General features: G+C 53.1%; 1 protein-coding gene across 1 annotated transcript in view; it reads left to right on the top strand.

Moving 5' to 3' along the window:
* The first annotated feature begins 575 nt into the window (after positions 1-575).
* SPNS3 (sphingolipid transporter 3 (putative)) overlaps positions 576-24,335 on the top strand; it is a 58,361-nt gene continuing 34,601 nt past the window's right edge. Inside the window, exons 1-8 of the mRNA XM_043996809.1 lie at positions 576-806; positions 1,732-1,797; positions 3,910-4,046; positions 6,239-6,390; positions 7,125-7,191; positions 7,519-7,661; positions 9,047-9,199; positions 16,323-16,512. Coding sequence (XP_043852744.1) covers positions 602-806; positions 1,732-1,797; positions 3,910-4,046; positions 6,239-6,390; positions 7,125-7,191; positions 7,519-7,661; positions 9,047-9,199; positions 16,323-16,512 — 1,113 coding nt within the window. The 5' untranslated portion in view covers positions 576-601. The remainder of the gene's footprint in view (positions 807-1,731; positions 1,798-3,909; positions 4,047-6,238; positions 6,391-7,124; positions 7,192-7,518; positions 7,662-9,046; positions 9,200-16,322; positions 16,513-24,335) is intronic.

The following is a 24,335-nucleotide window of genomic DNA, read 5'->3' as shown; positions in this document are numbered from 1 at the left end:
GTGTGCAGTCCCCTGCTGTGGCTCTGGAGGAGATGGTCTTGCCTTCATGGAGCTTATAGTCTGGAAGGGGCAAGAACCCCAACTTAATCAGTGCCCCATCAGATGGGGTCAGTGCCCAGGACAGGTCCCATGGGCAGTGTGAGTCATGTGTGGGTGGGGGAGAAAGTGGGCCACTCCCTGCCAAGGATCCGGGGAGGTCTCTAAGGCAGTGAATTTAGAATGGGCAGTGGTGGGGAGGGTGGATGGGTTTAGGGGGCTGTGGGGATCATAAGCCTCATGGGCAGGGAGCATGAGTGTGGACCGCTGCTGTCGGACCTCCAGCCTCATCACCTTCTCCAGGCCTCAGTCTTGAGAGGAGGAGGCAGGGCCCACATTGGGGAAGTCGCCGGCCCTGCCTCACACAGGGAGCCAGCAGGGTGGGGGCTGGCCTCCCCTACCCCTCCCTCAGGAGTGTGCAGAGAGCTCAGCTAGCAGAGCCTGTGGCCAGGCTGCTGCTCTTGAGGTTTCTGGGGGCCACAGGAAGTGCCTGAGGCAGGGGAGGCAGGGGAGCCTCTGAGCTGGGGCCCTTGGGTCAGATGAGTCTGCTCTGCACCAGGGAGACATGGAGAGCCCAGGCCCCGGGGAAGCCTCCCGCCTGCGAGCCCAGCCAGCCCCTCGCCTTTACAGAACAGCCACCCCCCAGGCCAGCCCGGAGCCAGAGGGGTCCGTGGCCACCTGGAGTATCTCCCCTGGCAGGGCCTATGGGGCTGTGGCTGTACTCTGCTACATCAACTTGCTCAACTACATGAACTGGTTCATTATCGCAGGTGAGCTGACTGGGGACAAGGAGGGAGGGAGCCCCAGGACTCAGTCAGTCAGTCAACAAACACCCATCAAGCACCTGACTATGCTAAGCACTGTGGGCAAAGATCACTGCCTTTGCCTGCCAGGAGGGGACTCCTATTCTAACAGAGCAGGTAGTGGTGCAGTGGATTGAGAGCCAGGCCTGAAGTCAGGAAGTTCTGGGTTCAAATTCAGCCTCCAACTCTTTCTGATTGTGTGACTGTGCACATCACTTCACCTCTGCCTGTCTCAGCCTCTTCATCTGTAAAGTGGGGACAACAGAGCGCTTCGCCTGGTGCCTGACAATGTTAGCTGCTTTTGTTCCTGGGATTTACAAACGCCTTGGGTGTCTGGAGAAACACAAGTGCTGAGTGATGGATGAAGTTAAGCACACTTAGGAGGAAGGGAGCCAGTCCCTGCTCTCCCGGGGGACACTCTCTAAGAAGGGGTTTCCCATCAGTGGAGATGGAAGGGCCCCAGGGTCTGTGGGGGCAGCAGCAGCAGAGCAGACGGCTTGGCTCCAGCCCTTCCTGGACAGGGTGGCCGGGCAGGATTCTGGCCCCATGGGGGCTGCCTCCTGGGATGAGGGTGGGGCCTCCCCCTCTCCCGGAGGCTCTTGTTGAACCTGAGTCACCCCCTCCCTCTGTCCCCCACCAGGTTTTGACACATTCGGGAAAGCAGGGACTGAGGCGGCTAAAACCCTTTAGGTCCTGTGTATGTGTGCGTGCGTGTGTGGTTGTGTGCATGTGTGTGTAACAGCCAGAGACAGAGAGACAGAGACAGAGACAGAGACAGAGACAGAGACAGAGGGAACAGAGAAAGGCAGAGGTGCCCCTCCATTCTGAGGGAGAATCTGCAGGCACTCACCAGCGACTACGTCCACTTCCCCACCGGCTTCTTGCTTTCCAGGGGTGCTCCTGGACATTCAGAAGCATTTCCACATCGGTGACGCAGAAGCTGGCTTATTGCAGACAGGTAAGGAGGGCGGGGCCGTAGGGGGCGGGGCCTGGCAGGGCTGGGGGGGTGCAGGCTCACCTCCATCTCTGCCTCTGTGGCTCAGGTGTCTTGCGTCCCGCTACCTCTCACCCTCACCCACCGCTGTTTTTAATTGGTGACCTTTGTCAGCCATCTCTGGCCCCAGGCCAGGCGCCATTAATGAGGTTGGGGGGGATGGCAGAGCACGGGTGCCCTCCCCAGCTCTTCTGACCTAGTGTCTCCCAGACTGGGCAGGAAGTGGGCCGGCAGGCCCACAGGCTGGGCAGGGCACAAGCAGCGGCAGGGAGGCCAGTCTTTCGAGGCCATTTCTGGGCCTCATTCTGGGGAAGCCCACCACTCGGCTCAGTTGGCAGCCATGGTCCTGCTCTATCAGGGCTGAGGAAGCCACAGCCTCCGCTATCAGCAGGGCCCGCGGCCACACGCTTGGCCTCTAACCACACCGGCGGCTGCAGCCACACAGGAGATAAAGTGGCCACCAGGGTCATTCGGCGTCTGTCTCCATTCTCCTTTGCCCCCTTTCTCAGGCTCAGTGCCCACATCTTGTGTACACTCCCCACGTGCCAACAGAGGGGACTGGCACAAAGGGAAGGGGACCCGGGCTGGAATTAGGGCCAGTGAGCCCCTGGGAGAGAAGGCTCTTAGCTCCTGCTCAGCCAGAACACAGGGACCCATTGTCCCATCAGGCCAAGGGGTCTGGCCCTGGGGGGTCACTACTGGGGAATTGCCTTCTGCCGTTTCTCTCCTAAGCTATGGTGCCTTCAGGCACATGGGGAGACTCTCCTGGGCATCTGAAGAACAGCCTGGATGGGGGAGGGGCTGGAATCCATCCGGGGAACCTTGGAGCTGCATTTAGTCCTTTGGAGGGCCGGCGCATGGAAGAGACGGGGAGGACCATGCAGGTGGCCCCTGGGAGAGCATCGAGGGACCAGGGCAGGACTGGCAATGGAGGGTTTGGAGGGACTTTGTTCTCTGGGAGTGTGGGGGTTATTCCTGACGTGTGGCTTCCATGGGAAAGGGGCAGCCTCTAGAAGTTCTAGGTCCTCCAAGACCTCAGGACAGCAGCGCAGGGTTGAATTCGCATGTGGATCCCTGGGATGATGGTCAGTGGGACTCACTGGCCCGCGTGTCCTTTCCTGTGGAAGGCCAAACCACAGTGTGGTCATCCGAGTCTGAGGGACTGCACGCCTAGAGAGCTGGGCCTGGAGTCAGGAAGACCTGAGTTCAGGTCTCAACCTCAGACACTTTGCCAGCTGCGGCGCCCCGCACCCCACCACCCCCAGCAAGTCACTTCAGCTCTGCTTGCCTCAGTTTCCTCACTATAAAATGGAGATGACCCAGGACCTCTCTCCCAGGTTGTCGTGAGGATCGAATGAGACGATCTCTCAAAGGTGTTAGGTAGCACAGAAACGGCAGCTGTTCTCAGTGATTTATTATTGTTATTCTTCTTCCTGAAGGAAGGTGGCCCCCAAGGGAAGGGGACCTGTAGTGATCCTGCAGGGGTGAAATGCACTGTTACACTGAGTGCTTGGGGGGGGTGAGAAGAGCCTTTTGTTTACATCCGTTGGAGATTTCTCACAAAGAATTCTGGGTGGAGGCGACGTGCCCCGAGACTTGGCCACGTCGCCACGACTGACCCCCTCCTGTGTGAGCCCGGGGTCCTGGCGGGCTAGATGACGGAATGGGTGACTTCAGAAGAAGTGAGTTCTCTGTCTCGGAGAGTGCTCCAACACCCACAGGCTGGCAGAGATGGCTGGGAGGCTCCGTCGGCCCGTCTCCGTCCTTGTTAGCTGTGTGATCTTGGCCAAGATGCTTCCCTCTGGGCCTGTTTCCTTAGCTGCCTTTCCCCCACCCCTCCCTGCCCCATTCATCCCTTCTGGAGGATGGTCTGGGAGAGGCTGGACCCAGGGCCCTAAGGTCGACTCAGCTGAGGATGTCCCTGTGGGGCCTGGGGCTCTCCCACTTCACCTCCTTGGTGAGCCACGGGATGGTGCCTGCTCCTCAGGCACCCCCTCTTCTCCACTATCCAAGGGATGGGGAATGTGGACCCTCCCCAGAGGGAGCCTCAGGCACTTCTGCTTCCTCTCCCCGCAGTGTTCATCTCAGGCCTCCTGCTGGCCGCTCCCCTGTTCGGCTACCTTGGGGACCGCTACAGCCGGAAGGCCACTCTGAGCATCGGGATCGTCCTCTGGTCCAGCGGGAGCCTCAGCGGCTCCTTCCTCCCGGGCCAGGTAGGTGACTGTGGGCCCTAGAGAACTCACACCACAGCGGCGGCGGTTGCTGATTTCTCCACATCCTCATGGGGAGTTGGGAAAGACCTAGCCCAGCGCTGGGCTGCTCCCTCCTCCACCTCGGCTCCCACCCCTGGGGCTGGGGGCCAGCCATATGTCACCTCTCTGGGCCCGCAGTGCTGGAAACCACAGGCCCGGGCGGTTTTCTCTCAGGGAGAAAATGTTAGTAGGAATTTAATTTAATAAAAAGAAAGAGAAAGCATGGGGAAAAGGCAAAGAGAATTCAGGAGGCCCCCCAAAGTATGATCAGATTAAATTTCTTTTTTTTTTTTTTAGTGAGGCAATGGGGGTTAAGTGACTTGCCCAGGGTCACACAGCTAGTAAGTGTTAGGTGTCTGAGGCCGGATTTGAACTCAGGTACTCCTGAATCCAGGGCTGGTGCTCTATCCACTGCACCACCTAGCTGCCCCACTGGGGGGCATTCTTAAACTCTGCCAAGAGCTTACTTCTCCCTTGGCCTTGGCCAAGCCTCTTTCCTGCTGGGCTGCTTCAGGGCCTGCTCTGCCCACCCAGGGCTTGGTCCCTTTCCCACTGGTTCTGAAGACTCCTAGGGCATTGCAAACCTGCCTCCCCTGCCTGGGGATGGTGGGAAGCCACCCCCAGGGGATGGGCAGGCTTTGTGAATCTTTCTGACTCCTATCTGTCCATCTCTTACTTCCTCAGTGACTCCCACTTCCTCCCTGTCTCCCTTTCCTGTAAGCCCGGAAATAACACATGCTAGGCTAGGCTGGGCTGGGCTGGGCTGGGCGTGCTAGGGGGACCGTGGGAGGAAGGAAGGCCTGGGCACGGGGCGCCCTGTGTGATCTTGGCCACGTTCTTGCCCTCTCTGGGCTGCTTGATGTGCCTGCGCTGCCAGCGAGCAGCAGGCAGAGGAGGGAGGAGGAGGAGAGCAGGATGGAGCAGAGACCCAGGGAGAGACGACGATCGGTGGTGGGAGGGCTATTCGGTCAGTGACGGAGGTGAGAGCAAGGTCCCTGGTCAGAGATTTGGGAGACTATCAAGTCCAGACCCTCTTGTGACCATCTGGGGGCCCATACAAAGAGTCTTGTCCAAGGTAGCAAGAGGGTCTCCGGACTAGATGTGGGGAAAGCTGCCCATCAACATAGCGGAGTGGCCTGCCTTGGGGTGGCAAGCTCCCTTTCCCTGGAGGGCTTTGGGCAGAGGAGGGCACGTTCAGAGGGGTCCTGGCTCCCGCTGGGCCCATGTCTCTGAAGCAGGTGCCTGCCAGACCACCGGCAGTGCAGCTCGCTTCCCAGCAGGGAGTCCAAGGGCTCTGCCCTGAGTTCTGCTAGCAGCCCCTCACCCCCAGAGTGCCCTCAGCCCCCACGGGTTGTTGAGGACCCTGAAGAGTAAGAGTTTGCATTTTCTGGCATTGTAAGGTCTGCACCTGACAGCCTCAGTGCAGTCCCCATCTGCAAAATGGGGAATTCTTGTGAAGACTAAATGAGATCATGCTTGCAAAGAGCTTTGCAGACACATCAAGCAGCCCAGCCTTCAGGCAAAGGGGTGAGATTTACCCCAATGGGACTAACAAGCAAAACCTCTCTGGGGACAGGATGCTCTGAGGGCTTTCACAGGAATGGGGGTCACCCTGCTCCCCCCACCCAAGGCCAAGCAAGGGAGTGGGAGAAATAGGGAAACTGCAAAGAGACAGGTCTGGGCTGGAGATCAGAAATGATTTGCTAGCACTGAGAACTCTCCCGCTGGGGAGGGGCTGCCTGGGGAGGTGGTTCTCCACACCGTCCTGGTCCCCCCCTACCCCCATCACACACACTAGGAGTGCCCGCTATTCATGGAGGGACTTTGCCATTGCCCGGCTCCCAGGAGAGTTGTGCTGAAGTGAATAGGGCCGCCTGCCTAGGGTGGTAGTGAGCTCCCCATCCCCAGAGGGCTCCAGGCAGAGGCTGGGCATGGGACAGAAGGAACATGTGCTCCTGGCGTGGGCTGGCACAGAGGCCCTAGAGCTGGCAGGATTCTGAAGCCCTGGCCTCTCCTTGTGCCCCGGGGAGCCTGCAGGGAAAGGCTGGCTATCAGCCTAAGGGATGTGGTGCAGGCTCCGATCCTGTCAGCAGTCCCTAGGCCTCTTGGCTCATGGTTGCTTCTCCTCTGCTGTTGTTCCCCTGCGCGGGCAGTGTTCCTGGCTGTTCTTCCTCTCGAGAGGAGTTGTGGGCGTTGGGGTGGCCAGTTACTCCACCATTGCCCCTACCATCATTGGGGACCTCTTCGTGAAGGATCAAAGGACCTGGGTGCTGTCTCTGTTCTATATCTTCATCCCCGTTGGAAGGTGGGTAGACAGTCTTCTGAGGGGCTACCACCCAGGGGCAGCTCTGGGCCCATTTCCCAGGGGAATAGACTAAGGTCTAAGACAGCCCAGTCGTCTAGCCATTTGTCCTTAGTTCTGTGGACGATGTTGTTCAACCACAAGCATTGATCGGCCACCTAGCATGGGTGTGGTAAGGTGGTTAGTTTGGGCCGGTCTGAGTCAGGAGGGCCTCCCCTGATACATGGGGCGCCTTAGCCTCTCAGCCCCCCCTTTCCAAGGTCACATGTGACAGAGAAGGCAGGGATCTGCTTGGGTGGGTGGGCAATGCTCTCCTACACCAATGAAATCAGCAGGCCAGCCCCAAATAAAAAGTGTGAAGGGCTCCGAGTTCGGCATGGGAAGGCAGAGTTTTTCTTCACAGGGTCTCTACTTTCTTGGGGGGTACCTGAATGTAAATAAGTGCCCACACACAAGTGTTTGAGGCAGGAGAGAGAATTCACATGTAGGGTCATCAGGAAAGGCTTCCTGGGGAGGGAAAGTGAGGATTCTCTGAGGCGAAGGAGGGAGACAATTCCAGGCATGGGGAGGCAGGGCATTTAATGCCGAGTCTGACCACCTTTCTGTGGGTGTTCAACTCGGTGCCCATTCTCAGGGCCTGGGAGGAGGGGGTGTTGGTCTTTGCCCTGTGTCTCTGTGACTTCCTGCCACCTTTGGATTCTCCTATGTCCTCACCTGAGGTTTATCTCTTTTCACAGTGGCCTGGGTTATGTCCTGGCATCTGCTGTGACTACAGCTACAGGGGACTGGCACTGGGCATTCAGGGTAAGGACAGGGGTCCAGGATCCCCAGTCCCTTTCTTCCTTCGGTGTTCATGGGGGGGTGGGCACGCTGTACCCACTTTACTTGGTTTAGGAGGAAGGAAGCGGGGAGGGACCAGCCCCACCAAGGCCAGCAGCTGGATCCTGGCGAGCAGAAGCTCACTGAACCTCTGCAGCCAAAGACCAAAGAGCCGCGGGTCTGGTGCCTCACAAATCCCCCCCACACCATGCTTTGGTGGCCGAGGAGACCCGGCCCCCAGGAAGCCACCTCTGCCAGCCCCACCGAGGAGAGGAGAGCCAGCTCCGGACCTGGGCTCTTGGTTCTCTCCAGATCATGCCCTGCCTGGAAGCCGTGGCTTTGGTCCTGCTGATCCTGCTGGTTCCAGACCCACCTCGGGGAGCCGCAGAAGAGCAGAGCGAGACTGGCGGCCCCAGGACCAGCTGGTGTGAGGATGTCCGCTATCTGGGGACAAAGTGAGTGCCGGTCCCAGTAAGCAACCCTCCCTGATCCACGTTCCCTCTTCAGCAGCCGAGGGAACCCCCCGGCCTAGAATCAGGGCCCCTAGAAGCAGGGGTCTGTGAAGGTCCTGTTCCTCTCTGGGTCCCTCTGGGCGGGGGTGGATGTGGCCTCTGAGGCACCCTGTACCTCTAGCATGCTAGGAAAGGCTTCTTTAAGAGGATCCCTCCCATGAAGTTCCATCAGCTGAGCCCCAAAGAATTACATTCTAGTAGGGGAGCTCCAGACATCCAAGGAGGCAGACAGGGAAAGCCGCCCAAATCCTAGCCTCTCTGTTCTCTGCCTGGGGCAGGCTGGGGGGCAGCAAGCAGCTGGCAGAGGGTCTGTCTGCAAAGAGGAGATGTAGGTCTGATCTGGACAAAGCTGCCCAACTGACGGCCCGGGGCCCCTCCTCCTCCTGGCTCCAGGAGAGAAAGTGTTGTGCAGATTCAGAAACTCTAGCCACAGAGCTAGAGGGAGGGAGCCTGGCGGAGGACAAGCAAGCGAGACTGGTCCTGGAGCTGGGCTTGGAGGCATGTGCCCACCAGGGGGCGCTGCCTACCTGCTGGAACTACAGGCCAAGGCTTAGGGCTTCGGAGTAGGTTTGGCGCTTCTGGAGCCTTGGGTGTCCAGGGACCTGCCCCCCAGCCAGGGAAGAGGCGGAGATCTCACACCTAGAGCCCCAGCAGGCTGTCTCCCCTTCCTGTCACAACCCCAGAGGAGCAAACCAGACCAGGGCTGGGATGCCTTGGCCAGGGGCAGAGGTGGCTGCTTTGCAGAGAGGAGGGTATCCAAGGCATCGCCTTGGGGGTTCCCCTCTCCAGGCTGTGCTGCACCCCGACACTAAAGAAACCACTGAACCTCGGGGAAGCTAGGTGGTGCAGTGGGTAGAGTGCTGGCCCTGGAGTCAGGACCTGAGTTCAGATCCAATCTCAGACACTAGCTGTGTGACCTTGGGCAAGTCACTTAACCAAAAAGATAAAAACAAAGGAGCCACTGGAGGTCACTGAATGATCTGTCCCAGCCTTCTCAGCCTGCTCTGGGAGATGAGGGGATGGGACAATTGCCACCGGAACAAAGGAGGCCCCCAGCCCCAGCCCCTCTCTGCCTCTGGGAGCACAGATGTCCTGTGTTGGCACAGACTCCAGCCCCCTCCCCTTTTCCAGCTTCTCCTGTACAGGGGAGAAAGGACTAGGCTGAGTCTCTCCCCTCCTCTTCCTGAGTCCCTGATTAGTGACAGGTCAGCTTCCCTTCCTCAGCCTCCTCCCTCATCTGTGAAATGGGCTAATAGTGTTGGAGGGTGCAGGGCTGCTGCTCAGGGCAGCCTCTCACCCACCTCCCCACCCACCCTGTGTCTCTGCAGCTGGAGCTTCGTATGGTCCACTCTGGGAGTCACAGCAATGGCCTTTGTGACAGGAGCCCTGGGCTTCTGGGCCCCCAAGTTTCTGTACCACACGCGAGTACTCCAGGGCTTGCAGTCTCCCTGCCACCAGGAGCCCTGTGACTCCCCTGACAGGTGAGGGGCCATGCCATCCACCCTGGAGAGATTGGGGTAGGGTGGGGGGCTTGGTAGGGAGAGCACCTCCCTGAAGACTGTGCCCCCTGGCCTGCTCTGGGGTGGTACTCCCAGCAAGTTACTTAATGAATTCCTCTGGACCTTTGAGCATCTTGAAATGCTGCAGAAATGCAGCGATTTAGTCTCTCCCTTCTTACACAGAGAGAAACTGAGGATCCAGGAGAGAGTCTCTCCAGGGAAAGAAAGGAAGGGGCTGGGGTGGGGAGAGCCAGGACCTGGCACCATGGGGGGCGTTGGTTCTGTGCCTCACTGGGCATCTATCTGGGAAGCCTCCTTCTCTCCCCAAAATGGATTTTTCACTCTCTACGGATGCAGAGACGGGGCCTCCAGAGCCCCAGTTAGCTGGGCGAGTCCTGGACAATCCCGGAATCTGGCTAATGCTGGGCACCTGCTTCTGGGCCAGAAGTTTGGGTCCCTGGGGCCTCGCATGGTGAGGGCATCTGGCAGACCCAGACTCAGTCCCTTCCATGGGCCACGTAGGTGGATTGGGGGGGTGCTTTTGATGAACTGAGTTTGGGGAGAAGCAGAGGTTCCATATTGCCTGTGTGACCTCGGGCAAATCCCTGCCCCTCTCTGGGTCCTCAGTTTCTCCATCTGCAAAGGGGGTGGGACTCAGTGATCTCTAAGCTCTTTCCTGCTTAAAATCCTGACTTCTCTGGACTTGAGTTTTCTCATTTGGAAAATGGGGGCAACTTGACCCACCCTTCTCACTCCCAGGCTGGTGTACGGAGGGAAAAGGGAGGGAGCTTGTGAAAGGTTCCTGGAGACCTCAGGTTGGGGGCAGGTGGGGGCTGCTGGGACTGTCCTTCCAGGGAGCATGCCATGGACAGACTCCTGCCCAGGAATGCCAGCACGGGAGGCTGGGTGCCAGCTGGTCATCAGGGCGCCCTTTAAAAATGCATGGCAAGGGTTGTTCAATCCAGTCACCATTAATCAGCAGTTCAGCAGTGCATCGGGAGGGAGCCCTGGAAAGAAATGGAGTCAGAGGACCTGGGTTCAAATCCTCTCTGTGCCTACAGCAACCCCTCCATGCCTTAGTTTCCTCATCTGAAAAATGCAGGGGGGTGGGGTTAATCAGGCTATGAGTCCCCTTCCTGCTCTAAATTGAGGGTCCCTTCATCTGGCCTGGAGCAGCCTCATCGTCCCTGAGCTACCCCTGGGGACACGAATGGGGAAAAGGGCCCAGGCCTTACTCTAGGACTCCCCATCGACCAGATACGCCAGTGCTCCCACTGGTGCAGATTGCAGCCTGTTTGTGAGGTACGGGGAGGCTTCTGGCTCAGAACTCCAAAATTATGGGGAGCCTCCCCGAGCCCTGGGACGGATGGATAGAGATCAGGGAGCCCTGCTGGGGTCAGAAGGTCAGGTTAAACACGATTTCTTGTTTTCGTTATTCTGCACTTGACAAATGTCAGCAAGCGAGCCTTCCCACGTGCATGAAAGAGGACTGCAGGGAAGCTGCATCTCGCTCTTAGGCACAAGCCTGTTTCTATCGATTTCTTTTAAAGGCCATCACACCGGATCCAGCAGGCTCCTCGCCAAGCTCTCCTCACCACTCGGGGTGACTGAGGAAGGAGGGGGCCTCAAGATGCCTGGTGCATCGGGCCAAAGGCTTCCCAGAGAAGGGGGGCCGAGCTGACCTGCGAGGCAGACGGGCCCTTTTCTAGGTGGCACCGAGCAGGGTGGGCTCGCCCCTCTCCAGGGTGAGCAGTGGGTGGAGATGGGGCATGAGATAAGGCCGTTGTGGCTCCAGCAGAACAGGCACAAAGGGGTTCATAGAAAGGTGATCCTTCGGCTTTCACCCCACGACTTCCAAGTGACTAGAAACAGAGCCTCAGTGTCTCTGGTGTTACTCTTCATTCTCATAGGAATCGGGGGGCTCGACAGTCCTGGCAGGGCCCCTGTGCCAATGTCTCCGATACTCACTGTAGCCTTCCTGCTGAGCTGTGGCAGGGCCTTGCAGGCTGAAGCACCAACCACTGGGGTTCCCTACCTCCTGCTGTTGGAGCCTGAGGTTGCCAGCAAAGGAGAAGGATAGAGGTGTGTGGGGAGGATAGCAGGGGAAGATGGGGAGCCAGCTGCCTGCTAAGCTCCTCCTGGGGCCCTTAGAAAGTGTGCGGCTGTGCTTGCCCTCTCATCCCTGCCACTGGGGAAAGGCGTGAGGGTAGAAACCAGCCCTTGGGTATGTGAAGGAAGAAGTCCCCCCCAAGATGGTAGAGGGGCTGAGTCACTGCAGAAGCCGGAGTGTGTGTGTCAATAGTGTGAGCATCTAGTCATTCAGTGTGCCCTCGGGAGCTCTGGTGGGTTGTGGACAGGAGAGGGGCTGTGTATGTGGGGGAGGGGATGGAGGAGGAGGGAAGAGGGAGAGAAGAAAGGGAGGGGGAGGGAGAGAACAGATTGAGGCAGGAGACAGAAAAGAGATGAAGAGACACAGAAGAGAGAGGAAGGGAGAGAGAGAAGAGGTGGAAAGAGGGGGGGAGGGAGGGAGGGAGAGAGAGGAGACAGAAAAAGAAGAGAAGAGAAGAGAGAGAGGAAGGGAGGGGGAGATGAGAAGAAAGAAAAAGAGGGACGGGAGGGGAAGGAGCGAGAGAGAGAGAGAGAGAGAGAGAGAGAGAGAGAGAGAGAGAGACAGAGACAGAGACAGAGACAGACAGAGACAGACAGAGTGTGTGTCTGGTGGAGTCTCTCTCTCTCTCTTTTTTTTTTTTTTTGTGAGGCAATGGGGGTTAAGTGACTTGCCCAGGGTCACACAGCTAGTAAGTGTTAAGTGTCTGAGGCCGGATTTGAACTCAGGTCCTCCTGGATCCAGGGCTGGTACTCTATCCACTGCACCACCTAGCTGCCCCCTGGTGGAGTCTCAGGGAACTGAAGACAAGGGGATCAGTGAGGATGAAGGTGGGCATGTGACTGAGTGTCTGTGTCAGCGGCTGGGCTCCCCAGTCCATGCTGACATCCCTGTATTGGGAGGCCACCATGAGAAAGCCTGGCTGAAAGTCAGTGGGAGGGGGCCTGGAGAGACCAGCCCTGGAGAGAGATGTCTGACTTCGGTAGCTGTGTGACCCTGGGAAAGTCACTGTCCATCTCTAAGCTGAAAGTCTCCAAGTAGGGCCAGCAGCACCTCTGTTTTAGCATCTTCTGCCTGGGGCTGCTGGGTGGGCCGAGGGAGGCAGGTGTGCAGAGGGCTCTGAGCCTCTTCAGGTGCTCTGCCAGGGGGATCTGCCCTCACCCTAGCTGCCACAATGTCACTCCTGCTAAGCTCCTGTGCCCCAGAAAGGCAGGGGAGCCTGGGGGAGTGCCTGGGGGAGCAGTAGCTCTTCTTGAAGGTCATGGCTAGGCCCCCAAAGGCCTGGGACCCCTCTAGGCTCCTCGCAGCTGCTGCCTCCTTGGAATAGCTCTCCTTGCCTGGGGAGGGGTGCTTTGCACCCTGATTTCTTCTCCTCTCACTAAAGGGAATCTCAAGGTGTGCACTGGCTGTCCCTTGTCACCTTTTTCTACTTGGTGACTTCTGGGCTCCAAGGTCACGCTGCCTTCACCTCCTTGGATGTGTTTCCTGGCTTTTCTTCTTGGGTTCTTCCTTCCATCCTATGTGGTGCCAGAACTTAGCAGGGCACTCTGCCCTTCCTCCCCTTCTTCTGAAGCAGGGAGAAGAGCTAGATTTCCAGCAAACCCATGGGTGAGTGCCTCTGGCAGGAAGACTGGCACAGCACATGCCCTTCCTCAGTGTCCTGTAGGTCAGTCCTCTGCCTGATGTCAGTCCCTGTGGCCCAGGTATCTCTGGGTTCCCATTGGCTCGGTTTCTTGAGGGAGACAGTGAGATCTGGAGGCTGGGGTCCCACGGTGGGCTTCTAGAGAGAGCTGCAGTGATTCCCACGTCAGCTGACCTTATTAGAGCAGAACTGGGGCATCTGCAGGGCCTTGCCCCGAAGGGAGCGGATGCCATAGCAGATGGCTATGAATAGCTCCCTCCCTAGATGATTAGCCGGGCAGCTTGTCAGTTCTGTCTCTGTGGAATGTGAAAACAATCAGGGTAATGAGCTGGGCTGGGGCTGGGGGTGGGTGTTGCTGCAAGGTCCGAGTTGGCCATGACCGTGACTGTTTCCATCCCCAGAGGGAGTTTCTTTAATGAAGACCTATTCCTGCCCCTTCACTGTCACTGGGGACAGGCAGGGGGCACAGGGGGTAGGTCTGTTGTTGTTGGTCCTGTCTGACTTTCGGTGACCTCATTTGGGGTTCTCTTGGTAAAGATACCGCAGTGGTCTGCCATTTCCTTCTCTGCCTCATTGTGAAGGCTGGCTCTGGGTCTATGGCAGAGCAGAGACTGGTTGGACGTTCCCTGAAGGAGTGCCTGGGGGGTCGCTGCCCTCTCTGTCTGGGTAATGGCAGCTCTGTGACCAAGTCCAGCATTACTGTCTCCTGGGGCCTTGTCTCAGGCAGAGATCCTGCAGGGCTGGGTACACAAGAGGGCATTATGACTGAGGCAAGGCAGCCGAGATCCTGGCCCAAGGGCAAGGGGCGCCATCAGCCCCCTGTGTGGCCCACTACTTGTTGGTCGCGGTCTGACCACAACTTGGGAGGCAGTGTCCTGGAATGACTGCTGGATTCAGGGTCTAAGGAGCTGGGTTCAAATGTTTACTACTTGTGTCAACTTGGACAGCTCATGGTAGCTCTTGGGGCCTCAGCTTCTTTATCAGTCACATGGGGAGGAGGTGGCCTAGGGGTCCTTGAAGGTCTCTCCTCGATCTGAGCCTCTGTTTCCATGATCCTGATGGGCCACTGAACCCAGGGTGGGTATGCAGAATCACCTAGTCTTCGAGCTCGATGAAACCTAAGGAATCATCAAGCCCACCCCAAACCAGGCTGACGATCTCTGTATTGACAACCTCCCAAAGGGCATCCTGTGTCATTTGGGTCGTCTATAATCCTTAGGATGCTTTTCTAAATGTATGAGGAGAATTGATCAAAGGAGGCCTTGGTGACCTTGAGGGCTCCCCCAAAACCAGCTTGAGGAAGGTACAGGACAAGGGCCACAAAGAAGTCACTGATCAGACTGATGGCATGCGGGAAGCTCCTAGTGATTGATTGGTCAGTCAACAAACATGAATTAAGCACTTGCTGTGTGCCAAATACTGTGCCGAACAGTGGGAATAGGAATACAAAGGAGGAGGAGGAGGAGGAGGAGGGGGGGGAGGAGCAGGAGGTGAAGGAGAAGAAGAGGAAGAAGGAGGAGGAGGAGAGGAAGAAGAGGAAGAGGGAGGAGAGTTGTTGTCCCCAAGCAGCTTCCATTCTAATGAGGGAAGAAAACACATGAAGTATAGAAGGGGAAGGGTTGGAGGGAGGAGGAAGGACCTGGGCATGATGTGGGTGAAAAAGGAAGAGCTGACTAGCCTGGGCAGCTTCCTTAAATGGAGGTACTGGGAGGAGCCATTTGGTCAGAGGGAGAAACCTCAACAGGAAGGGCTGAAGTCCAGTCTGATTGGCCAACTCAAGAAGCAGCCCATCCTCATGACTTAGAAATTTAATCTGGGGCAGCTAGGTGGCGCAGTGGATAGAGCAGTGGCCCTGGAGTCAGGAGTACCTGAGTTCAAATCCGACCTCAGACACTTAACACTTACTAGCTGTGTGACCCTGGGCAAGTCACTTAACCCCCATTGCCTCACTAAAAAAAAAAAAAAAAAGAAATTTAATCTGATCATACTTTGGGGGGCCTCCTGAATTCTCTTTGCCTTTTCCCCATGCTTTCTCTTTCTTTTTATTAAATTAAATTCCTACTAACATTTTCTCAAAATTAAAAATCAACAGAGAAGGACAAGAAAGATTTGCATGAGCTATCGTGAACTTCTGTAATGAATGGTTTGCAACAAGGCAGGGAAAGGGAAGCTCTCTTCTGTCCACCATGGCTCCTGAGGCCCATTTATAGTTCTGTCCCCAGCCCATCTCTTGCTCGCTACTGGAAATGGCCATGTAAGCTACGTGCTTGCACATGTCTTGACTAGGGAGGTCCAGGCTATAGCTTCTGAGCCCAATCTTCTATGGAGAGGAACGAGGACTTTATGAGAGAATCTCAGGATCTGGCCTTCTGGCAGGGAAAGGAGATATGCTGGACAGCTTCAGCTATGGCCATATTAGGGGTAGTTCCGGAGGAGGAATGTCTGCCACAAGGGTGGCAGCACGGTACCACGAACCTCTACCGAAGCATATGGCCATCTGGGAGAAAAGGCCAATGGGTGCCCATCCCTGTGGCCTGAGAGGGGGATTAATGACAATGTCATCCCCAAACCCTGCATCCTAGTAAGAAGTTGGGCTTCTGGACAGCACAGGGAGCTTTCTTGGGCAGTGAGTAGTCATAAACCTGACTTTCTGGAGAGAGAAGGGAACTTCTTGAACAGTGTCTCTTGGAAGAGGTTTGTTCATGGGGTCTCAGAAACTGGAGGATCAATGATGGACTACAGCCAGGACACAGGGGACTAGCTGCTCCCCTGTGTAGTCACAAGGAAGCTGCAGGTATAATGGGGAGGGGGCTGCCTGTCTGGCACCCCAAAGTACATTTACTTCCTGAGGTCAGAGTCTGTAACTGAAAAAGGATTTGCAATTCCAAGTATGGGATAAACATTCAGGTTTCCTGTGGTGGGATGCTCTGTGGCTGCTGGATGGGGGAGCCTCCAGGGGCTTTCCCAGAACAGTGACCACACTCCTCGATCCGGGTGTGTGATAAGAGAGGGAGGGTGGGGGCAGGGATGACGACACTGTCTCATGTTTCTGTTGCCTTTTCCCTTAATGGCCCTGTGAGGCCAGGGGTGGGTCGATTGTGATTCCCATTTTACTGATGAGAAAACTGAGTTTTCAAGATGTGACTGATCACATAGGAAGTGCCAGAGATGGGACTGAGAGGTAACTAGTCTCCACAGTTCTCACTGCTCCTGAGAAGGCAGGGCTGTTGGGAGGGCTCAGTGTCCCTTTCTGAGTTTGCTCCCAGCATAACCATCATCCCCTTTTCACACCTGCCCCTGTGGGCCACTGTCCTGACCCCTCCAGCTAACAGAGCCTCCTCTGCTTCTCCCACCAGCCTGATTTTTGGGGCACTGACCGTCGTGACAGGAATCGTTGGGGTCCTCATAGGTGCAGAGATGGCAAGAAGGTTCAAGAAGCTCACCCCGAGGGCTGAGCCGCTGGTTTGCGCTGGGAGCATGCTGGCTGCTGCCCCCTGCCTCTACCTGGCCATCGTCCTTGCCCAGAAAACCATTGTGGCTTTTTATGTAAGTGGGGGCTGGGAGCAGCCAGGGCTGAGGGAGGGCTCTGGGGAAGGGTGCCTGGGACTTCGAGCTGGACTCCCATCTGTGATTTCATTCATTCCCATGCCATCTTTGTGCATCTCAGAAGGGGACAATTCTTCTCCCCATGTTACAGACGAGGAAACTGAGGCACAGTGACATTCTCACCTCCTGTGGCTATACAACCAGCACCAGCCAGTCTGAGGCATCGTGTGCACCTTTGGCCCCTATGTCCCTTCTGTCCTGCCTTCTTCTTTCAGTTCTCGCCTGGCCCTCCCTTCAGGTGTCACAGCCTTCTCCCGCTTGGGCCCCTGGCATTGGGTCTTATGCCGGCAAGGCACTTAATTAACACGTGTTGGATTAGGAAGAAGGTGATAATGAGAGCTCCCCGAGGTCTGCCGTGGCCCCTTGGAGGAGACGCTGACGGGCATGCCTGCAGCACAAAATGCCAGCAGTCCAGATGGGCGGGAACTCAGGGGCACTTCGGGCAGGAGTCCCACACTTCCTGAAAGGGGCACCCAGGCTTGGCACCAAGGTTTCCAGTGGGGGGGTCATTCAGGCTTGGCATCGAGGCTTCCAGTGGGGAGGGTCATCCAGACTTGGTGTGAAGGCTTTCAGTGGGGGGGGGGTCATCCAGGCTTGGCATCAAGGATTCCAGTGGGGGGGTCATCCAGACTTGGCATCAAGGCTTCCAGTGGGGGGGTCATGCAGGCTTGGTGTGAAGGCTTTCAGTGTGGGGGGGGTCATCCAGGCTTGGCATCGAGGCTTAAGGGGGTCATCTAGGCTTGGCATCAAGGATTCCAGTGGGAGGTCATCCAGGCTTGACATCGAGGCTTCAGGGGGTCATCCAGGCTTGGCATCGAGGCTTCCATTGGGGGAGTCACCCAGGCTTGGTGTGAAGGCTTCCAGTGGGGGAGTCATCCAGGCTTGGGGTGAAGGCTTTCATTGGGGGGGTCATCCAGGCTTGGCACCAAGGTTTCCAGTGGGGGGGTCATCCAGGCTTGGCATCAAGGCTTCCAGTGGGGGGGGTCATCCAGGCTTGCTGTGAAGGCTTCCAGTGGGGGGTCATCCAGGCTTGGGGTGAAGGCATCAGCGTCAGGGGAGGATTTTGTGCCTCTGGAGGCCTCTGCTGCACTCCTGGACCATCCATTCTCATGGGGAGGAAGTTACTCCTGACCTGCTGCAGGATGCAGAGGTCCTGGCTCAGCCCCAGGTACCAGACAGAACTGGCCCATTCGGCTTCCCTATGGCTCCCCTTCAGAGCTTGAAGACCATTCAGCTCTCACGTCTCCTGCATCTCATAATCCCCATATCCTTCAACTGCTCCTTGTGGGGTCTCTGGTCCCCTGCCTCCAATGCTGGCCATGTTTCTGGGTGGTCTCCAGCTCTCAGAAGTGCCCTGAGACCTGGGCACGAGAATCATGGGCATGAAGTTCTTCAGAGTTAGGCAGAGCTCCCAGAGACTGGGCGACATGGCCTGCTAGTGCCAGGGATGGCCGGCTCTTCATGCAGCACCTTATTGTTGAGGGGCTAGAGTTGTTGGGGCAGGGTGGGCACGGCTTCGCCCTCAGCACCAGAAGCCTGGGGCACGCCCTGGCCACAGCTCAGAGGGGTCTTTCCTATCCCTGGCTCCGCAACCTTGGACAGCTTACCTCCTGCCTTGCTGGTTCCATGGGTCCGTTTCCTGGGCTGCATTTTGGGGACTCAGATGACCCACCTTGAGCCTGCAGTTGCCTAGAGCCCCACTCCGCTGACAGCCTGGACATTCTTGAGAGAAGCCTCATCCAAGGGTGGCCCTGAGAAGAGGTGACAGACAGATGGGGCGACAGAGACGCAAGGACCAGGCTGAAAAAGGCCCCGAGCACCCTGACAGGCCCAGGACCTCCACAGCACGGCTGAGGCTGGCTGTCATGGGCAGAAGGTCGGGGTCCTAGCATCACTCTTGCAAGGGGGCCCAGGCCTCTGTGGACCCAACAAGAAGAAAAGGGCAGAAGCTCCAAGCAGAAGGGTTTGGTTGACATTTCCTGAGAGAGTGACCCTGGCGCGGACCCTAGAATTATTAGCTTCTGGGAGATCAGCTGGAAGGCCCCTTGGAGAGGCTTCCTCATCATATATGAAGGACATATGTGGGGGAGATGCTTGGGCAGTGGCTCTGTCCATGGCAGTCAAAGGCAGCACGTGGTGGGCACCCCTGGAGCCCAGAGCCACACGGTCTCATAGCTGGAGGCCCAGCATGGCTGTGAGCAGAGACCTCTGGCTTGTCTGACCTCTTCCTGAAGACCTGATGGGATGGGGAGCTCACTACCTCATGGGGCTGCCTGTCCTTCTCTCTCACAGCTCAGGTCTTTATTTTTTTATTTTATTTATTTGTTTTTGCGGGGCAATGAGGGTAAAGTGACTTGCCCAAGGTCACACAGCTAGTAAGTGTCAAGTGTCTGAGGCCGGATTTGAACTCAGGTCCTCCTGAATCCACAGCCTGTGCCCCCTAGCGGCCCCAGCTCGGATCTTTAGAAAACCCTTCTGGACATGAAGCCTGACTGTGCTCAGCATCTGTTGCTTCCCTGCCTCACTCCTGGTCTATCAGTCCTTCTGCTTCCATTCAGCTGGTTTGGGGCTGCTGACCTTGGGGCGGGGAGCTCACGTCTTCCGTCAGGGGTTGTGTGTGTCTGTGCCAAAGTTAGCTTGGACCAGGGGATGCTGCCAGGCAGTGGTGACAGTGATTAATGCTGGGAAAGCGGAGCTGCCTCCCCTAGGAGCAGGTACCTGAGGAAGGACCACGCTCCTCTCTCCTCTGCCAGGCCTTGACTAGGAGCCTCAAACCTGGACTCAGGCCTTGGTGCTGGGTCGAGGCCTGGCACTGCTCTCCCAGGTGACCTTGCTCTGATAGGTGACAGGGACACTTGTACATGGGGGTAGATAAGCTGTGAGGTCCCTGCGGGCCATCGTGACAAAAGCCACCCCAGGGTGGGAGGGGCTGGCTCAGTGGGCAGCATGCTCCCGTCCATGAGAGCCTCTAGGCCAGGCCAGTGCCACTGGGCACACACACCCAAGAGGGATCCTTGTTGAGTGGTGGATCAGACAAGATGGCCTTGTGTCCAGGATGAGCACGGCTGTTCCCAGGGGAGGGCTGTCACAGGCTACCTCCTTGGAGCACTTTTCAGCTGACTTGGGCAGAAGGTCGCATGAACTTTCCAATTCCTAGCAGTAAAAAGGCTGCTACTGATCACTCTCTGGGCCTCATTTCTGCGTTTTTCTTTGTTTTTAGTACAGAGAAGCTGAGGAATCAAGATATTCTTTGGTGCCTTATCCTCCAGAAGGGAGGGGGCGGGGAGGAAGACAGAGAGAGACAGAGAGACAGAGAGAGACAGAGAGAGAGAGAGAGAGAGAGAGAGCGAGCAAGAGAGAGGGGAGAGACAGATGGACAGAGACACACACAGAGAAAAGAAGAGACAGAGAGATGAATGACAGAGAGAGAGAGTAAGAGAGAGGGGAGAGACAGATGGACAGAGACACACAGAGAGAGAAAAGAAGAGACAGAGACAGAGACAGAGGGAAAGAGAGAGACAGAGAAACATGAGCGAGACTGAGGCACATTCAGAAAGACAAAGTCACAGAGAGACACAGGGAGGGAGCCAGACCGAGGGCATGGTCAGAGAGCTTCTTCCATGGGAACCTCTTCCAGGTTTCATCTTGAATTTGACTGTTTGAGGCGGAATAAAGCACTTGACATGTAAGTGTATGAAACGTCACCTGATTCTGCCCAGTTTTCTAGCCTGCCAGGATTGCTTGAACTTTGATGGCTTTCACTTACATGTCACCTTCCCTTCCCAAAACATCCTTCCCCTTCTCCCCAGAAGAAAGTCATTTCATGCAAAATATAAGAAAAAACGAGCCAAAGCATCAACCCAATCCGGCTTTGGGTTATGGAGTGTTCTACACCTATGCACAGAATGTGGCGAGGCACCTTCTCAGGAGCTAACTGGCAAGATCTCTTTGGTTCCTACTTTGGACATAGAGAGCACAGGTCAGCTCTGCTCCCCATCCTTGGTGTCATCCCCAAAGGTGAGCACTATCCCATTTATGCCTGTGGGTTCTCCCCTGACCAATTGGACTACTCTGCTGTCTTCCTTTGCTGAATTCTCCCCCAGATCACCTCTGCCCATACGTGTCCCCTCAGGGGACCCTTCTCCTTCCACACTTCTCTTGGTAATCTTACCAGCTCCTATTTTTATGCTGATGATTTCTTCTCTTTTAAAAAGGTCAGTTTTATTTTATTTTCATTCCAAATTCTCTTCCTCCTCACTCCTTCCTACCCATGGAGAAGGCAAGAAATACAAAACCCATTACAAATATGTATACTTATGCAAAACAGATTTCCACATTAGCTATATATATTTTTTAAAAGGCAAAAAAGAAAGAAAGAAAGAGAAAAGCAATTCTATAGAGTCCTCGGAGTCTACCAGCTCTCTTTCTGGAAGGGGATAGCATGTTTCACCATCGATCCTTTGGAATTGTAGTGGGTCTTTGTGTAGACTAAAGTTAATAGGTCTTTCAAAGCTGATTATCTTTACAATATTGCTGTGACTATAGAAATTGTTCCTATAGTTCAGCTTACTTCACTTTGCATCAGTTCATACAAGTTTTTCCAAGTTTTTCTGAGATCATTCTCTTCATCATTTCTTAAAGTATAATAGTATTCATCACAATCATACACAACTTGTTCAGCCATTCTCCAATTGATGGGCATCACCTCAATTTCTACTTTTTTTGCCAACACAAAGGGCTGCTATAAACATTTTTTAACATAGGGGTCCTTTTCCTCTTTCTTTGATCTCTTTGGATTATAGACCTAGTTGCTATATCTTTGGTCAAAGGGCATGCACAGCTTAATATTTTGGGGGGCATAGTTCCAAGCTGCTATCCAGGATGGTCGGACCAGTTCTCAGCTCTACCAACAATGCAACAATGTACTTATTTGACCACATCCAGCATTTCTCATTTTCCTTTTTTATCATCTTTGTCAATATGATGTGAATGAGGTCATATCTCAGAGTTGTTTTAATTTAAAATTTTCTAATTAGTAATGATTTAGAAAATTTTTCATATGGCTATTGATAACTTTGATTTCTTCTGGAAAATGCTTGTTCATATCTTTTGTCCATTTATCAATTGGGGAACTATTTTTATTCTTGTAAATTGGACTCAGTTCCCTATGTGTTTTAGAAATGAAGCCTTTATTAGAGAAATTTGATACAAAGAATTCCTTCCTCTCCCCTTTTCCCAGTTGCCTGATTTTCTTCTTATTTTAGCAAGCAGCTAAAACTAATGCATAATTTTGTTTGTGCAAAATCTTTTAAATTCTATGTAATCAAAATTATCCATTTTTTCTTCTTACGAATCTCTCTATATCTTGTTTAGTCAAGAAGTATTCCCTTATCTATAGATCTGACAGGTGATTCCCCTCCCCTCCCGCCATACTGCGCCATTTTGTTTATGGTATCATTCTTTATGTCTAAATCATGTTCCCATTTGGAGCTTATCTTGTTATATGGTGTGAGATGTTGGTTTACGCATAATTTCTGCCACACTGATTTCCAGTCTTTCAAATAGCTTTTGTTAAATAGTAGGTTCTTGACCCAATAGCTGGGATCTTTGAGATTATCAAACACTAGGTTGCTGTGCTCATTTGCTTCTGCATATTGTGTGCTTAATCAATTCCACTGATCAACCACTCTATTTCTTATCAGTTCCTGAATTGTTTTGATGATTATAGCTTTGTAGTACAGCTTGAGATCTGGTACTGCTAGGCTCCCCTCCTTCCTATTTTGTTTCATTGATTTCCTTGATGTTATCGATCTTTTGCTGCTCCAGATGACATTTGTTACTATTTTTCCTAACTCCATAAAGTAATTCTTTTGTGATTTGATTAATATGGCACTCATTAAGTTAATTTATGTAGAGCTATAATTTTTATTATATTGACTAAGCACAACCATGAGTAATTAATATTTCTCCAATTGTTTAGATCTATATTTGTGCGAAGACTGTTTTGTAATTATATTCATATAGTTCCTGTGTATGCCTTGGAAGGTAGATTCTCAAGAATTTTACACTGTCTGCAGCTATTTTTTCCATAAAAGTATTTTATTATTTTCCAGTTACATGTAGAGATAGTTTTAAACATTTGTTTTTATAAGATTTCTAGTTTCAAATTTTTCTCCCTCCCTCCCCTCCCCCCCAAGACAGCAAGCAATCTGATGATATAGGTTATATATGTACAATCACATTAAACACATTTTTGCATTGGCCATGCTGTGAAAGAAGAATCAGAGCAAAAAGGAAAAACCTCAAAAAAGAAAAACAATGACAACAAAAACAATAAACATAGAATGGTTCAATCTCTGCAGTTATTTTAAATAGAATTTCTCTTTCCATCTCTTCCTGCTGGGTTTGGTTGGTAATATATAGAAATGCTGATGATTTCCATGGGTTTATTTTATATCCTATAACTTTGCTGAAATTGTTAATGGTTTTGATTAGTTTTTTAGTTGACTCTAGAAGATGTTCTAAGTAAACTATCATATCTTCAAAATTGATAGTTTTGTTTCTTCATTGCCTTTGCTTATTCTTTCAATGTCTTTTTCTTTCTTTTTTTTAAGAGACAATAAGGGTTAAGTGACTTGCCCAGGGTCACACAGCTAGTTAGTTGTCAAGTGTCTGAGGCTGCATTTGAATTCAGGTCCTCCTGAATCCAGGGCTGGTGCTTTATCCACTGTGAAACCTAGCTGCCCCCTTCAATGTCTTTTTCTTATTTTATTGCTGTAGCTAGCATTTCTAATACAATATTGAATAGTAACAGAGATAATAGATACCTTTGCTTCACCTCAGTCTTACTGGAAAGGCTTCTAGCTTCTCCCCATGACAAATAATTCTTGTTCTCAGTTTAATATAGATTCTACTTATTTTAAGGAAACATCTATTTATTCTCGGGCTTTCTAATTTTTAAAATATAGTAATGGATATTGTATTATATCAAAAGTTTTTTCTTTATCTATTGAAATAGTCATATGATTTTTGTTTTTGTATTTAATGTAATCAACCATGGTTATAGTTTTCCTAATGTTGAATCATCCCTGCATTTATTACTCCTGCATTTGTTATAAATTCAGACTGGTCATAGTGTATAATCTTTGTGACCTATTGCTGATATCCTGGCTAATATTTTATTTTAAAATTTGCATCAATATTCATTAGGGAAATTGGTTTATAGTTTTCTTTTTCTGTTTTGACCCTTCCTGGTTTAGGTATAAAGACCATATTGGTGCAATAAAAGGAATTTTGTAGGATGCCTTCTTTACCTGTTTTTTTAGTTTACATAGTATTGAAGTTAATTGTTCTTTATATGTTTGGTAGCATTTGCCTGTAAACCCATCAGGTCTGGGGGGAGGGGTTCCTTAGGGAATTAATTTATGGCTTTTTCTTTTATTCATTTATTTTATTTCTCCATCTAAGAAAGGGTTATTTAAGTTTTCTATTCTCTGTTGTATTAATGTGGGCAATTAAAAATTTTATAAATACATCCACTGTATTTAGATTTTCAGTTTTATTGGTACATAGTTGGGCAACAGAGTTCCTAATAATTGCTTTTGCTTCATCATTGTTGGTTGTGAAAGTTTCATTTTTGATACTTATAATATAGTTTTCTTCTTTCTTTTTAAATTTTAAATTACAAATAGTTTATCTATTTTATTGTTTTATTTTTTAAAACCAGATCCTAGTTATATTCAATTTTGTTAATTATTCCTTTG

This window comes from Dromiciops gliroides, chromosome 3 (genome assembly GCF_019393635.1).
Source record: "Dromiciops gliroides isolate mDroGli1 chromosome 3, mDroGli1.pri, whole genome shotgun sequence".
Classification (NCBI taxonomy): domain Eukaryota; kingdom Metazoa; phylum Chordata; class Mammalia; order Microbiotheria; family Microbiotheriidae; genus Dromiciops; species Dromiciops gliroides.
Note: the sequence above shows the minus strand (reverse complement) of the source record. Positions and strands in the feature narration are given on the sequence as shown.